The sequence below is a fragment of the Solea solea genome, chromosome 14 (assembly GCF_958295425.1).
Source record: "Solea solea chromosome 14, fSolSol10.1, whole genome shotgun sequence".
In the NCBI taxonomy this organism is placed as follows: Eukaryota; Metazoa; Chordata; class Actinopteri; order Pleuronectiformes; family Soleidae; genus Solea; species Solea solea.
This window is the reverse complement of record NC_081147.1, coordinates 19,661,327-19,679,017: the sequence shown is the minus strand read 5'-3', so window position 1 is coordinate 19,679,017 and position 17,691 is coordinate 19,661,327. Positions and strand designations below refer to the sequence as shown.

The 17,691-nt window shown below is 42.5% G+C and overlaps 2 protein-coding genes across 5 annotated transcripts in view; one reads left to right on the top strand and one right to left on the bottom strand.

The window, feature by feature from the left end:
• The window catches only part of fgf13a (fibroblast growth factor 13a), a 75,172-nt gene extending 59,364 nt beyond the window's left edge, over window positions 1–15,808 (bottom strand). For 2 of the 4 annotated variants that reach the window (XM_058649247.1, XM_058649251.1), the window contains exons 1-2: window positions 14,052–14,580; window positions 13,632–13,794 (exon numbers count right to left, since the gene is read on the bottom strand). In XM_058649247.1, the coding sequence (XP_058505230.1) occupies window positions 13,632–13,680 (49 nt within the window). In that variant the 5' untranslated portion in view covers window positions 13,681–13,794; window positions 14,052–14,580. Of the gene's footprint in view, window positions 1–13,631; window positions 13,795–14,051; window positions 14,581–15,552 lie in introns of those variants that run through there. The other 2 variants (XM_058649248.1, XM_058649249.1) reach the window with 2 other exon arrangements.
• f9a (coagulation factor IXa) overlaps window positions 1–17,691 on the top strand; it is a 103,108-nt gene that overhangs the window by 73,807 nt on the left and 11,610 nt on the right. The window lies entirely within an intron of this gene.

The window sequence follows — 17,691 nt, the reverse complement described above, 5'->3', positions numbered from 1 at the left end:
TCAGTTTTACAGTGAAAACTCCAGCGAGAGTTTCAGTGAGAGTGAGCGCGGCAGAAATCCACATCGAGCTGTTTTCATTAGTCCACTGTCTCTGCGCGGTGCGTTGTATAAATCACCAGAGTTTAATGAACAGGAGTCTTTAATTCAATTTGAGCTCGCAATCTGCCTGTAATGAGTGCTCGATTATTAAGGTGAAGGCTAATTACACAATGAGGAACAGTTCCTGGGACTTCCTCTTACACGCAGCACAGTGAGGTGAGTCCAACAAACTTTATGAAGCTTCATAAACATGCTCTTTAACTCTACACCACCTACATACAGCATAGATAGTGTCATAAGAGAAGGAAGTAAACGGTCATTACAAGGACAGCGAGATACGCACAGTGCGACAACAACGAAACTGAACACGACACAACGGATAACGACGGACGTCCAGCAGCTTTTTTTATTCTACCGTTTCATCACTAAGCAGTATTGCATTTAAGTCCATAATTTACTTTTAAAAATTGCATTTAAGTCCATACTTTACTTTTAAAAATGAAAACCTGCTATATGTTGGGATTCCAGCACAGGTCAGGTCACTCAGCAGCATCAGCAGCAGCAGCAGCAGCAGCAGGGTTAGTGTTTATCACAGAGCAGGCAGCTTGGTTACCCTGCAGGGAAAGGGAACTCAAGATACTTCCGTGTGTGTGTGTGTTTGTGTTTGTTTGTGCATGTGTGTGTGTGTGTGTGTGTGTGTGTGTTGTGGGTGGGTACTGCTGTGATGCTACAGCCAAGACAGGATGGAGACCCAGAGCCAAAGACGAGACCAGTTGACCAACTCGCGAAGAGAGACTGAACGGCCATCTGTCCCAGAGCTTTGCAGTACCCACCCACACAAACACATACTCTCTCCCTCCCGCGCTCTCTCTCTTGCACTCTCGCACTCTCGCTTCAGTTGTCCCTGAATCCCCAGTGTTAGTCCTTCCTCTGTGTGTCCTACTGGACAATCCTCACAATTCATGAATGAAGGAAAAATAAAACTGGGTATATTTTACAAGGGAAACATTTTACACCGTTTTTGTGTTCATATTTTCCACTTTGCAAATCACCCACTTTGCTAATGTATTACAGCCATATTCACTGACTGATTTGTTATTTATATTTTTGTTTTCACTCCAGAGATAAAAACAAGAAAGCGAAGAAAATAGGCCATAAATGAAACTCAACGACTCCACAGACAAAAATAATCTCCTTCGCTTCCCCCATATCTCACAGCTGAGAGCAATACAATTGTTTAACAGGTGCGATGGCCGATTTTTAACGCAAGTGTGAGGACTGCCTCCACACGGCGTTAACAACACAGTCTGTTCATGTATAGCACCAAAATACCCACGAACACAGTCTGTAAATGTATCCATAATAATGTTTAGATGATTGATATTGTCTGAAACAGTTATTATTCCCAGAAACTGGGTCAGATGAACAGATTCCTTTTGGGCCACCAACTACTTTTGCCAAATTGTTTTCAGCCTGTCACATCAGATCTAAATGTACATGTTTTAAAAAGCATGTATAAGATCTTATAATATCTAAACTGGGAATGGCTGTTCACTTATTCAAAGAAACAGCAGTTAAAAAATAGTCATCATAGAGTTATAGTATCCACAGATGTGCTCTTCTCACAATTTAGAATGGGAAGTGGGTCACTAGGTGGCATCTTTAAAAAGGCACGCACCCGTATAGACGTTTAAACTATAAAAGGACCTTTTTGAATTAGCCTATTTACAACAGTGTGCGTGTTTTCACTGTGTTTTGCCACAACGACAACCACTTTACTCTAATTGTGTGACGATGTGCGAGTCGATGAAAGTGTCTACAGATGTTCACGTTTCCTAAATTATTCCGGGGCACACGAATAATTTAGGGAAACGTGAACATCTGTAGACACTTGCATGTGTTATAGAGCAGAGACAGTGCTGAGTCCCTCCTCCTCCTCCTCCTCCTCCTCCTCTGTTCTTCCTGGTCAGTGAAGAGAAAAAGTGAAGAAAGAGAAGATGCACAAACATTCCAGCTGGTGGAAGGTTCAGGCTCGCTATTTATACAATGGCTCAGCTTTTTTTGTGGGGATAAACTCGTGCCTGAAAATAAATTTCCGATTGTATTTGTATAAAAATGATCCAATTTATTAAGTGGGAAGCAGCAAAATGATACATACACTGCACAAAATGTGTTATATTAATGTATGCAAGGGTTAGCACACAGAAGACCTATCTCAATACACAAATACAGCAAAAAAAGGGGGGGGGGGGGGGGGGGAATCAGGACTATGAACAAAAGCAAGATGCTTTTCCGGTCTGATCTACAGAGTGAAGCCAAATACAGAGATCCTGAGATAACGCTGGCAAACCAGCCCAAAAACACATGAACACAGACAGACAATTCTACTCCGCTGGTGGAGGGTTGCAGTATTCTTCCGTCGCGGTCACATACAGCATGTTCGAAAGGTTACCGTGATACAAATGTCTTTGTGCTATGAATAGTGTAACCAAGATTAAAAAAAAAGGAGCCATAAAGAAAGCTTCTATTGTGTAAGACGAGAACTGACCACATGACTGCACAGTACGCCAAACAGGGTCATGGCACACGCACACACACACAGCAGTGGCTTCCTCTCACCACGACACAGATTTTTAACAGTACTTTATTTAGAGCTGGTGCTCTGAAACTTGACTGCTCCTGTGAAATGAAACTTGCCGAAGAGTTGGAAACGCTCAAACTGTAATGAGAAATGAAAAGCCTGCACTTAATATTGAATGTATTACAGAAGGAACAACAGAAGGCGGAGGAACTGAAGCAATGTCATAAATGTTCCACTGTAACCTTTAAGGAAAGCTGAAGCTTTTAGTCATTATTGCGCGTAACCTTTTCATGTCGCCTACAGCACTATTCATCTCCTTTATGGTGGCCACTTCTGCGGTTATAGATTATTGTTAGTCAGATCACTGACTGCCATCTCTCTCTCTCTCTCTCTGTGGTCCTTTGCTTCCCTCCTCACGTCTTTCTCTTCCTCCCTCTGTGCTGCAGTGTAGGCAGAGACTTGTCTCTTGAAATTAGCCTGAAAATGATGTGGTCGCTCACGACAATAAATCTCAGATGACATCTGACGAAACAAAAAGAAAAGTTTGTGAGATCGGAAGCTGAATCACACGGCAAATTTGAATCAGAATCACACAAACTAAAAGTGGACTGAAGGTTTGTTGATCTGCAGCCCGTGCAAAGATGGAGATGTGTTTTATGAGTTTTAATGCTACAGTTTGTGCCTAAATGAATGCTGACACTTCTATGTGCAGTTCCTTGCATTCTTGTTTTTCACTATGTTGAGCACAGTTTTTTCATCTCCATTTTTAAGCAACATGTCTCAGGTTTCTTCTAGGCTGTCATCACATGTTTGCTATATCACCCATAACTAGGGGTGGCCAAGGTATGTCATCTAAGATTATATCGGGATTGTTCTTTCAAAGATTGTCATATTGACATAATTGAGTATTTTAATTACTTAACAGATGAAAGATGCACAAAAACTCCACTTAATTCAGTGTCACTCGAACACTACATGATCACATGACCTCTTGCCTCTCTGCATCTTGCAGGGGCCGGTCTTTAAATTGTTTCATGAGTTGCTCTTTTTTGCTGTTAATCCCCTCCCCAAAAAAAAAATATTGAGATCTACCTATGACCACATAAACCACATAAAATAAAATAAAAACATTTTAAACTGAATAAGTTTAAACTGTGGCACACTTTAAACCCAGGACATGCCGCCCACATGCTGTGTCCTGGTTTACTGTTGTTGGTATCGACAGAAGTCCAGCCAACAGCTTTACAGCTGAAATGTCGGTCATCGATTGGCGGTGATGGCCGACATTTCTGTCCTAATAACCCCTTAAAAGACGAGAGGAGACGCAAAAAAGTGACAAAGCAAGCACACAGCTCTACACCAGGACACGTAACAAGTGTGCATAATATCTCAACCTTCTTCAGTAAGTTGCTCGTTCAATTTGGACATTTATGGCCCTTTTCCACGATGGTCCCAGCTCGCCTCGGACGTCTCTTCCTGTGACGGCACTCAGTTCTTCCACGTAAAGTTATACTGGTTTTCATTTTTCAATGAAAATACACTGATCTCCTGGTAAAAAAAAGTGTTGGTTTATTGTCTGCTAAGGTTGATGTTCTGTGTGTGAATATAACTTGAGGTAATGCCGTGGTTGGTGGTCGCTCTTTGCCACGGGCCGGCTGTCGAGCCAGTGTGTCTCAAACCTAAAGTTGTAAGAGCTCATGACCACGGAGACATGCAAACACCAAACCACAAATATCCCTGTGTAATGTTCACACCACATATTCACGATCCTCTCTCTGCGGCACACCCACATAGAACAGGAACACTATGCACACCTCCAACCAGAGTGTGTGTTTGTGTGAGCGCATGAGTGACAGCGTTCACAGTGCTGCGGCTCCAGCTCATCGGGAGTGCATGTTTGGAATCCAAGCTCCCCCATGACTGACGACTCCTATGCTCGTCGGGGCTTCGTTGCCGTGGCAGCATCTCATTATGTAAATGATGAGATGCTAATTAGGAGGAGGCAGGCGGGGCCAAGATGTTCACTGCTCCAGACTGGCGTAAGGCCGGCTTCAGGGGCTCGTAAAGGACCACTGCTATATTTAGCATTCACCTCAGCGATGTTTTTTTCTTACCCCATTCTTTCTCACATCCTCGAGACAGAAGCCGCTGCTTGCATTTCATACTTGATTCAACGTTGGCACGCAGCGGCTGCCTGCTCAGTACTGAAATTAACATGCAAGGGCACACAACCACGTTTCATTCCAGAGTTTGACTTTTACTACTTTAGGGCTGAATTTGTTTTATCTTCTGCCCGTTTAATATTTTACAGCACATGTGTATTAGCCACGTCTTCCTCTGTTCTCCGCATAGCTTGAATCAAATGGGCTTTCTCTAAAGGGGTTTGGTGCTAATGGCTTTTTGCTATATATCATCTTTCATGTTCCAGCTCAAGAGAAGCCACTACTAAGTGCCCCGGTCATTCCAGACATTAAACACGACCCGAAGACACGGATCTGTACAATACATGTGCACGCATAGCTTTAAATGAGTGTCGTATAATAATTGTCTTTCAACTGTCCCGGAAGATATCACCGATTGTGTGGAAGCTCATTTAAGACTTAATCCTCATTAATATTGAGGCTTCACATAAGACACTCGGTCTGTATTTCTGTTACGATATTACTGCTATTTTGAGTGAGTGACCCGTAGATCGATAAGGTCGAGGATGTGAGTCAATGTCCTGATTAATGAGCAATAACTGAATTTGTTTACTCCTCCACTTCCAGCATCTGTTACACTAATGTCACTTACATATGCATGAGCGACAACATTTCATGGGTAGTTAGGGACATTGCAAAGTGTTCACCGAAACTGCTTTCCAGTCAGAATGAGTCGTTTTTGCACACACACACACACACACACACACCAATTAGTGATAGTGACTTTGTCCTCTGCATTTAACCCGTCCTTATTACACGCCAGTAGTGAACACACACAAGCCGGGCGCAGGAGCAGTATTGTATGGCTTGCTCAGGGGCACCCCAGCGGGATTGAACTAGCGATTTTCCAGTTACAGGCACAATTCCTTTCCAGTGCTGCTGGCAACGGTTATAAAAACCTTTACATACCTCAATCAGGCTATGCAAACTTTTTAAATGTTGTAATGCTGCCATTTCTTCATTATCAAGACTTAACTTATTCTACATAATTGGTAGATAAAGGTACATTTAAATAATCTGTGGATGATTGCAAAAGTTAGTGCATGGCTAAGCTATATGATATCAACACCTGTTTACCATAGTGTTACTATGATGACATTGCATTCATCATGTGATTGGATTTTATCTTTTACCAACAGTTATTCTCGACAGGAAGCCAGCTAGCATTAAAACGTACACACGGCAAGTTTATTTAGAAAGGTTTGACAATGCTAACAACAGTTGCAATGCTCAGTGGGTCACCACAAATAAGTCCGTTAAGAGGTTTACATCGATGAGGAATCCCTTCCCTAAACTAGTTGTGCTTTTCTTTCTCCTCTTGACAATTTCAAGTTAGGTTTTCAGGTTCTTTTATTTGTATCCTCCAAACAATTCAGATAAACAAGACAGGCAAATCTAGCAATAAAACAGAGCGTATATTACTGGGGAAAAAAACCCTAATTTGATTGGTTTGTGGTGAATTGCTGCTATGAAGCGCTTCATAGCGCACTATGAAGTGAGCAGAAGAAGCAGGTTGCAATGGGAACAAACACAAGCTACGGATGTTGTGGTTAGCTCTCGGTAAATAATGGAGTTGCGTCCATTTGTTTTGCTCCAGGCTCTTGTAAACTTTCAGTGACTCTCTGGATTAAGATGAATGGAGGTCAATCGAGAAGTCGGGATACTGCAGGTCTGGAATAATGTCCTCTCTGCCTGCTTCCGACCGTGTAAAACGCAGGCCGGTATATCAGTTGACCCTAAAGTGTGCAGTGAACTCTGACGGGTTGAATCCAGCACCACTCCTGTTCATATGGTCTGCATCTTAGGCTGCCTGTTGCAAAGGGTGCAAAGGGACTGAGTCACGGGATTTCCGGAGCTCTACTGTATGATAATATTTGTGTTGTGTTGTGCATCGAGGGTTTTAGAGAAGGGCAGTCTGTTTTTGTTTTTTTGTGCATTTAAGAGAGCAAACAAGTGATGGATCAGGCTTTACACTGCTTTTGCCAGTCACATAAAATTCTGCCTTTATCTTCCTCAGTCTACTAGTCCATCGACTCATCTCAGGACATAGATCAGTGCTTTCCTCACTGATGTTTGCTCTCCCAAAAATAGCTTGATACATGTACCATTCCAGCCTGTAGCTCTCGTTTATGACCACACCGCCTCCCATTCTTACCTCCCTTTAATCCCCTTCATCATTTTCACCCACTTTAATTAGTTTGTCCACAGCAACTATTAATCCTGGGCACGATTTAAAACATAGAATCCTGCAGGCCATAAAACCTTTGAACATCACATGATTTTGAGGCCTTGACTTTGCGTAGAAATATTCCATCAGTGTCACTCTGACCAGAAAACCCTCATCTCCTCCATCATTAACCCACAATAGTTCTTACTTGAAGCGGCTTCAATACCTCAAGGTTCAGGTTCAAGTTGACATGGCTAACTGCAGCAAGCCATAGCTTCAGCAGCAACCTTGGGATACGGTAATTGCTTCTGTGACCCCCTAGTGCCGTCCTCAAAACCTACAATAGCTCTCCACTGTGTCATACGTGATTTGTTGTGTGTCCATTTATTCAGTTATTCATTGAAAACTGGGGTGTGAAAAAGCACTAAGAGTGAACATCATTGTCCAATGATACTTTTGCAGTCTGAAGCTAAGTAGGGATGGACATGAACTCAATCAGTTAATGTGACGCTTTGTAATTATTAAAACATCTAGTTAGTGAACTGCATGTTTGTTTACAGATGTGAAGAAATGTAAGACGTCTTTTGAACGCGCCTTGAAGCTAATCATCTAAGCTCAACATGCCATAGATAAAGTAATTTACCAGGGTCCTTGAATGCATCTCGTTAGCTGCCTCCCCTTTGCTGTAAACTCTGCATTCGCCTCACGAGCTCTCACGCACTGAAGTTATTTAGAATATTTAAATATTAGGCGAATAATCCGGTTGAATATTCAAATGGCTTTTTTTTTGTGTGTGTCCGTCCCTCAAGGACACATTTAGAAGCACACGTGCAACACAAATGAAGAAAGACGTCAGAGGTATTTCGCTCCAGCAGAACTGCTGAGGCCCACTGTACCCAGTGTGAATGTGAATGTGAGCGCGGGGTTGTGTGAAGGCTTACAGACAAATGAGTCAGCGCTGCCACATGCTCTGTTGAGCAGATGAGCTCGTTCCATCATCTCAGATGGGCTAAAACCATTTGATCTGCACGGAGCTTATTAGCACTGGAGCTGGAATGTCACATACCTGGCAGAGGTGTGCGGGATGGTTTCTGTTTGCCATTTGTCAACTCCTGCATACTGTATGATGAATATATATAAAAAAAGAAACTATAAAAAGCCATGAAAGTATGCCGTCTTCAGAGCAGCAGTAGAACAAAAACCAGATAAAGACATAATTAAGAATTGTTTTTATGCAGATGTCGTCTCTGTCCTCCACGGCCTTGTGGATCGACAGGAATACTGCTAACCTCGACTTGGCTTCTATAGGCATTTACATATATAGAAAATGTTCCATAGATTATATAAAGCGGATCTCTAATGTTTCATATGACATAGATTTAAATGTGCACTGAACAAAAAGGAAAAAAAAAGCCATCCCATTCACTCTCTAGTTCATTGTTCCTGCTCTTTGGAGAAACCACATTCATTCTTATTAGGGCAGTTTGACACACAATTACAATTATGGTGGATTATCTTCAGATGGGATTAACTGTAGCATGGAGAGCATTTCCGAAAGTAAAATTACAGCACTCAGGATCCACAGGTCGTAGAAGATAATCCCACACCTGTTTATTCAGGAGTCTGATGATCTGTGCCATCATTCGGATGAAAGGATTTTTGAGTAGAAATGAAATAATTAACATTAGCTGTGTCCGCCGCCAGTGCATCAGACGTGTGTGAGACCACTGGGTATATGTCTACTGATTTTCCTGAATCAATTCAATGTCGGTTCAGTTTGATAGATTCCTGTTCTTGTAGTTTGTTAATCAGACCACGTGAATCAACATCATTCACGTGAAGATAAACTTTCTAGAGACAACTTTGTGTGAAACAGGCCACAATAAGTGGTGCTACATGTTTATGTGGAGCCAATATTGTCCATTTCAGTCTTTAAAGTTGTTAACCTCTATCCAACTTGTCCCCCACAGCCACTACGTCACAAATACACAAACATTTGGCCTGTTTGAGGTTATGTTTGAGTTCAGTAACCTCTTACTGAGCTCTCTTGGTTCTTTCAAGTAACTATAGGCCAAATAAAATGGCCAAACCAATGTCTAGAGAAGTCTTATCACATGAAGGGGAAGAAGACGTAAGAGATGACTGAGAGAATTACAGAGAAACGAAGAAGACGATTTTAAAAAAACACTCGTCCTGTGGCCTTTCAGACAACAGCAGACAGACGAGTTATAACCGCGGGGACAGCACGCAAAGCTTTTCACCTCAGAAGACACACAGCTCTGTGGATTAACAGCCGCAAACTGACTAATGCACCAGAACATCCAGGTATTTAGAGATTTGAGGGGCAGAGCATTTGTGACAGTGATGATGTAAGAGTGAACGTGATTCCCCTTCTAAGTTGAAAGAAATGAACGGGATGAAAAATGTGTTTTCCCGGAGACGTCGCAGATGTAATTCACCACTAATCGATTAATAATAACCCACTTAAACACTTTGGCACAGCCCACCTCCAACACTGTGTGGCTGGCATACTTAAAAGAACACAACTTTCTTCTCAGAGAAACAAACGGTACAAGATCCCAGAGAAAGCAGTGAAAGGAGAAGTCAATTCCAGGACACCCCATGTCAGAAGCCCAATGTGACAGAGGAACGGACACAGAGACAGTCTCTAACATTAACAAACAGCAATCAGTGTCTGAGTCAGCGATGGAGAGTGGCAGATCTCTGATGCGAGGCTAGCCAGTTTCCTCCGGGCAGTGCGGCCTGATCTGCGTCAGTACCAGGAAAACATCTCACCCAAATGACTCCAGCACCCTGACATTCCAGATTCGTGCATGTCCTCAAAAAACCCCCAGTGTTTGCATGTGCCAAAAATGTGTGGAAATATTGTAGCCAAAATAATTCTTAAGTCATTCTAAGTAAAGTCACGATCGGTACAGGTTACTTCAGGTCTGAAAAAGTCAGCTCAGGTCGTACATTCCCTTAAGAAAAATGTCTGAACTAATATGTGGATAGGAATCTTAGAGAAAAGAAAAGGATTCAGAAAATCCTGCAACTGCTGGGTGCACGATGGTTTTATTTGGACTCAAATGAAAAGGTCCTTCTTATGCAGCCGAACTTGCACACACCCGCGTGAATGCGTGCGAAACCTGACACTCTGCCGTGACCAATGCATGCACAACATGTGCACGTTGACAGCTGGTCACATCAAAACAAGGCCTGGAGCACATGCTTATCAGCCGAACTCTCACTGAGAGGAGACAAACGCGGCTTAACCGTGTAGTCTTTGAGATCCCTCCTTTTGAAGAGGCTCCTCGGCGAGCCAGCCATTAAATGGAGAGTTCTTCATGCCTCCGTAGACAGCTTGTGGTTTTGCAGATGAGATTAGAGCAGGTGTCGGCGTCGGAGAGGACAGCGCTGCCTGCATTGTGATCAATGAAGCGGCTTCCATCTCCTCATAGGGATAGCTATCGATTCTGTGGCTGCGCGGATTCGCGCGCCGACTTAATCGCCCTGTAAATATGCGCGACTTTTGGATTGGACCTGCAATTTAAGGCCCGGCAATGAAGATGAAGCCTGAGGAGAGTGATAGAAGTGATGGAGGTGCAGATTGTGCTCCGCGAGACTGAGGCATGGTTATTAAAACTAAACGGCTTTCTTAAAAATGAAAATGTAAATGAATACATAAATGATTACGTTAATCTAGCTGTGACCTTGACCTGGTCGGCACCTGTAGTCCTCATGGAGACCCAAAGCCTGGCCCGAATGAGGCCGAACATCACTTCTATGGAACTGGTTTAGTCTTGGGCTAAGATTGGAATTGTTGGATACGACACGGTTACGGTTAGGCATGAACCTAAGGTCATGGTTAAGGTCAGGGATAATGCTCTGTTCAGGCTGTCCAGATGAACGGTCCTTAAAAGGATAGCTGCTTTGCTTGAACCTGTGGGTGTGTGTGTGTGTGTGTGTGTGTGTGCGGGTCACACTTTGACACATCTCAGGTTCACAAGGACAGGAAGAAACTAACACAACGTGATTCACGAGTGTTGATACTGACGCTCTAATACACACCTCCTCCTTAAACGCCACCATGGCTGTCTCTCTCCCTTCTGCTTTTTACATACTCTGCTGCAGGAAGAAAGATGGATTTTCTATAAACTGACGTCTGTCTCAAAACACCCTGTCGTGGATTGTGTCATTGATCTACACTTTGAGAACCTATATATTCAATATAATATATATAAGTGGAAAGATGAGTTCTTTTACCGTCCTTCCAATTTGTTTCTGCTTCTCTCTGTCAACTTTTTTTGTCTTTGCTTTTTTCTTTTTTTAGTGAAATCCTGTAATTTAATTTCCAAGATTAACTGCAGTTATGGATTATGTCGACTCAAAAGCTTTGACTCTCAGTGTTTTCAGAGTGGTAGATGAAAGGAAAGTGGGGAGAATCAAAAGCAGGGCAGTCCTCGGCGTCTGCATAGGCCAACCGAGGAAATAAAAGCTGCGCGATGGCAGCAGCCTCTGTATTTAATGGACTGTTTCCCTGAAATAATTTGTGTGACAGGTGGTTGTTGCCAGCGTTGGCAGCTTTAGTCCGTCCTCACATTTCCCTGGCAATTCTCTGCACTTGTGCCATTCACGTCTCCGAGGGAGGGCGGCTATCGCCACGTGAAACTCTTCCGCTGGATCCACACATATGTGCTGGAGTTGTCGCCTGAAGTGCTTCTCATTCACCTTCAATGGAGACGCCGCCGAACTGCATTGTGGGTGCGTTGCTTTACGTTTGCCACTCAATTGGTGTTTATAACATTTTGGCTCAAACACCACAGAGCTCCCAGACAAGGTTGTTCTCTCCATGACAAATGTTTGTGTTGTTGTTTTTTTACTGACTTAAATCTAGTGTGAGTGATAGATCGTTCTTTGTTTGTTTGTTTGGATGTTTGGTTTGTTTTTGGCTTTCAGCTACAACTACAAACCTTGAATGAGCTTTGCTGTGTGTTCTTTGTTAAGGTGAAGATGTTTTTTTGGAGTATTCGAGAGTTTTGGAGATGCTGCTGCTGCTGCTGCTGCCTGAGAGCTTAAATGAGTCATGCATTCACACATGCCATTGATTTCCACCGGGAGATTAGAGGGAAAGTTGGCGTGGAGGTTAATCTACAAATCAATCCTTCAAAGCATCTATTGTAAAGAAAATGCCGCGCCGGTGCCTCTATTCATAGTCTGCAGTGTGTTGTTTTAGCTTCCCGGGTACACTGGAAATTGTTGGTTTCTTCTTTTTTCTGATATGTGTATTTATTTATTTATTTATATATATAGGTACTGGATGTAGAAAAAGATTGGGTGACACGGAGAGAAAGGATTCAGTCCCAGGACAGGTAGACTTTAACAAACTTGTCGATTCTCTGTGCAACATCATCATTACAGTACATAGGTTTTGGTCATTGTAACACTGCTGCTTTTAAAGCTCCCAAATGTACTTCTATCTATTCATAATAGTAACCTAAGGGTTAAAATGGCATGACATGAAATGTCATCTATACATATATCCGTCAGTTCTTTAATACAGTGCCATTATTAGTGTGAGTGCCACTTATAGTTCCTGACATCAATAGGCCACGTCATCACGGCCAAAATAACCCAATTAGATGTATCGATCTGTCGCGAGAACCTTTAAACAGAACTGTAACCCGACAACACGGAGAGATGCAGCTGTATTGTGAATAAAACGGGACGGCTGCAGTGGGCAGGCAGCCACGTTGTTATTATATTACGAGCGGGGGAGTCGTGTTTGTACACAATGGCCATAAAACACATCTCTGGGCAACAGAGAGTCGTGAGTCCCATAAAGGACAAAGACAAAAGAACGAGGTTTATATATGTATCAGCCACCACGTGCTTTATTTATATATATATATATTATTTTTTGGTTCCTCTAAACCCGAGCACAAAGACAAAGGTGCAGTCATGTGTGTGCCGGTGCGTAAAGTGTCGTGCACACCGCTGGTGATGGAGTGGCCATACATTTACTATAGTGCCGCCCGCCAGGTTTCTCTGGCAACCCTGCCTCCGCTCTGTCTCCATGGCAATGGCTCGGCCGTTTACTTCCCCCTTTTTCACCGAGAGGCAAAGGGCCCGATTTCTACGCCGTAAGGTCACATTAAGCTCACGCTCCTTGCCCACAGAGGCTCCGCGCGTGAGAGTCGCACAGTGTGCTGAGATGAGAGCGAGAAACACAAAGAGACATTTTCACCATGATGCCAGCGACACGTTAAAATCACCGCAGCCTAATAATCTTACGATATCCAGGCTTTCATTTTGTGCGTAATCTGTGCCATTACATAGCTACAGGTCTGCAAAGCCAACGTGAGGAAAGCGTGTGATCTAAAACCAAAGCAACGTGCAGCATAAAGGCCTACAGTAGCGAGTGCTTCGATTTCAAACAGCAGTGTCCACATGCACCGTGCCGGGAATGTCTCACCATCCACTGGCGGCTGTTGTTTTCAGACAGAGCTCAGAGGGTGAGTTCAATTGAGCACCATGCAGGGAATGAATGGTTCGCACGGCCGCGTTAAAACCTGTTATTCTGGGGGGGGGGGGGGGGGGGTTAAAGCAGCCTGAGGCATTGAGACAAAGGTTCTCATCTTACCCTTGGAAGCATCCTTGTCTTCTTTAGGCTTCGCCACTTTTCCACTCATAGATCCCAGTTTGGATGTGTAAATCCCGATTTGGATGAGAATCGAAATCCCTTTAATTGCTGAACGTCCTCAATGAAATCCTTATCAATGGTTCCAGGTGCTGAGATAAGGGTTCTGCGTGTGGGGAGAGAAATATGCATTGGGGTTATAGATCTTTCTTTTGTTCCTTTCATAACACAACTGCAACGTGTGGCGTGGAAGCGATGGCTCGACTGTGTGGCGAGGACAATGGAGCATGAGAAGGCTGGTGTTTATGAATATCAATGAAAACATCAACTACTGATGCTCTCCAAACACACGCACACACACACACACAAAGAGAACACCAGCCTGTGTCTGTGTACGTCAGCCCACTCCGTGTTTTCACCCACCTTATCTCCTCCACGTTTTCTGCTACATCAATGCACATTGATGGAAGGAAACGCTCCCACCATGAATCCCGTGATGTTACATACAAAAAAATAAATAAATCACGACCTGCTCTGCTGTGACAAAGGAGAGACGCAAAAAAAAGCTGCGGAAAAAAGCCCAGGATTTAAAGAATAAAAGACTATATTATTATTATTATTGTTGTTGTTATTATGATTATTCCACTGAGGTCTTTAGTCAACAGTGAGAAAAAGATACAAGTGAAAACACTGACGCGTCCTTTTCTACAAGCGAAACCCGGGAGAAATGACATCCAGCGCGAATCCTGCCTGAGACCAGCTTCTCTTCTAGTTTGACGCTCTCTCCACTGACGAGCTGAGTCTGTGTGTGTGTGTGTCTGTGTGTGTGTGTGTGTGTGTGCTCCTCCACACGCTCAGCAGCCACAATCAACAGGAGAGAGAGAGCGAGAGAGAGAGATCCCCGCGACACCGCGCACATTCACGACGTGCGCATTTGTTCTGTGACTTCATCCATAAACGCATGAGCGTTAACTGTCCGTGCCTCTGCTGCTGCTGCTCCTCCTCATCATCATCATCATCGTCATCCTCTTTGTTGCTCTCATTCACTTGTTTTCGCAATGACGCGCCCCCTATCCCCCCCCCCCCCCCCCCCATCACACGCAGTTTGCGCATTTTCCTCGTGACATATAGTCTGAGCTGCTGTGTTCGATATTTATTTATTTATTTATTTATTTATTTATTCATGTGTTTGTTTGTTTTGCAACACATTGAATGCAACAGATGCATCAACTACCGTAGATTATAGTTCTTAATATTTAGTTTGCATATGATATGAAACTTGTTTTTGCCCTGGTCAAAAAAATAATCATTCCCTTCCCCTCCTCCTCCTCCTCCTCCTCTTCTTCTTTTTCTTCTTCCTCTATTTTGATTCTCATTTATTCAAATGACTGTGTACAGCACATACACTCTTTGTTTTGTCATTAGTCTACAATTTAAAGGGTAAATTGACCCAAATTACAAGAACAAACTCACTCACTCACCAATTATCATGACGTGGTGACTTGAAATTAAATAAAATAATTAAATACTCAATATGAAGTATTTTTCATTAAAGTAACAGACAAACAAATGCACGTCCATTTGTAGAATGTAAAGATCAGTTTTCATTATGCCTTATTTTCTTGTCCATGCATGAAATAAATATACAGTCATTAATGATGGCTGCCTTTCTTTAAATAAAACAACAACAATAATAACCATGCAATGTTCAAAGTGGATGAAATGACAGTCTGCAGAATAGCAAGAGCATTAAGAAGCAAAAATAAATGTCTCCGTCATGAGAGCTCACTGTGAGAAAACGCTGCCCATCATTTATGACATATTTATTAGTGATACAGCTCACATGGACTAACAGCTGTTTTTGATTTGTTTTTTTCTCTCTTCCTATTCAGATGTGTGTGAATTCAAGGCTTAACGTCCTTACCTTTAAAACTTCATTCCTCCTTTGCTCTCGCATGAAACCATCCAGTTCCAAAATGCTGACGAAGCCACGTCGACAGTCAAAACTCCAAATGGCTTTTCTCGAGCTTGAATCCACTCTTTTTAAGTTATTATATTAGTGACAAGTGTGTTGTTGTTTTTTTTTTTTTGGATCAGCCTTCAGTTCACGAGTCCTCGTCCGCCTCTCAGTCTCAATCTCTGCAGACTTTATGTCACATCTCTCGGTCTCGCAGGAGGAAGTGATCCCTCAGTGGCAGCAGAGGAAAAAGATCTGTGGGTTGAGGGTTACAAGATCTATATGGTTACTATTTTTAGAAGAAACTGGACCCCTTTCAAACTTTCTTCACACGCTCAGACCTTGCTGAGACATTTAAGGCTCAGTGTGGTCTCTTTAGCCCTGTTTCAGCGAGGTGTTCCATTCATCCCTACTTTAAAAGACCATTCTCTCTGAATTCACTTGTTTCTTTTACCTCTTGGCAAGTACAGTAGGTCACTGAATATAGAACTACACCTGTTAGATCTTCAGCTGTGCTTATTTCCCCAATTCCGTCACGGAGACGGCAAAATCTGAGTCCATGTGCCTTTTTCTTCTTGTTTCTTTTTTTTCTCCTCCTTTTTTCCTTAAACCATGAGAACTGACCGCTCTGGCATTGACAGGTTGCAGGGTCGTTATTTTTGACAGTGGATATTTATCTTGGCCCCCGGATCAGAAGACTGTGAATCAATAATCACTGACTGCTCAGAACCTGTGAGGTCAAGGAGGTTACAACTGTGGAAGGAGGGAGGACGTATGACCGGATGTCTTCATAACATGTGCAGGTTACATTTACAAATGATACAGGTGCCATTTAATCCTTGTACCTTTTATGGATTAATGACTGTTATTTGATAGGTCAGTTGTCCGTTTGTTGGCATTTTTTCTTTTTTCTTAATCATAAAACATTTCAAACATGAACCCTAACCCAAAATTGATCCAAAAATCTTAACTTAACACAGAAACAGTAGTTTTATAGTGTTTCGTCCACATGTCATGGAACGTAAGTGCAGCCCTATGCGAGGCAGATGCATACATTATAACATTATACGTATAATAATTAATAGAAGTAAAAAAATATATATATATTGTATATATAAATGTTTATACAGTCATTTTTAAATCAAGCAGGTCAACCAACAGTGCACAGACGACTCACTTATCACTAGATAAGATTTAACTAAGAGCAAATGTAAAAATACAGATAATAAGAACAAAAACAATAAACTATAAATGTATCTAAAGATAAATAGGTGTCTTTTCAAGGATGGGTTAAGTTAAACTGCATTTATCTTTAGTAAACTCACTATCTCTTCAAACGTGTCCCAAACCTTTGTCTTCCTTTTTGTTTTTAGTGTATTGCTAATGGTCGCACAGCAAAAGTTAGTGTTGTTTTAGGTAATTGAGTGAAGTTATTGTGGAGTGAAATAATCATCAAACCTCAGAATGCAGTTTCTGGTCAAGTCCATGTGCCTATGTATAAAGAGCGATGGTTTGACACAGTGTAAATGTCAGTGGGTTGTGTCCACAGCCTGTGGCCTTCTTTGACCTTTCCCACAGAGTGTCACACTGCAGCGCTACATTCACTTCTCGCCTGTTTGAAGCAAAGTCCTAACACCTGGTCGTTGCCGCACAAACAGAACTCTTGACTCTGATACTCACACCTGTGATGTCCTTAAACGTTTAAATCACTCTCGCCTATGAATGCACAACATAGTCCACACACGTGAGGCCGGCTCTGCAAACGACTGTGCTTTCATTCCTGTTGTTTGTTGCGTAAAAAGCATTTCTCATGGTAAATGTCACATTAGTGCGTACATTTAGCAGCTTCGCCGTTAAAGCGGGAATATTTGTAAACCACAAATGAAGGAGTACCTCTTTCTTAGAACAAATGATCATACGGCGTTGTTTCCTGCAGCATGCACAGTGTTTTATTAACATTTGATGAAATGTTTATTCAAATGTTCTCCTGAGAGGCAACTTGGGCAATGATTTTTATACCCGCAGCCTTTACCGTGTTCATGTGAGTTAGAAAAAGTTAATAACTCTCTGACTTCACAAATCCATTTGAGTGTAAAATATTCACTT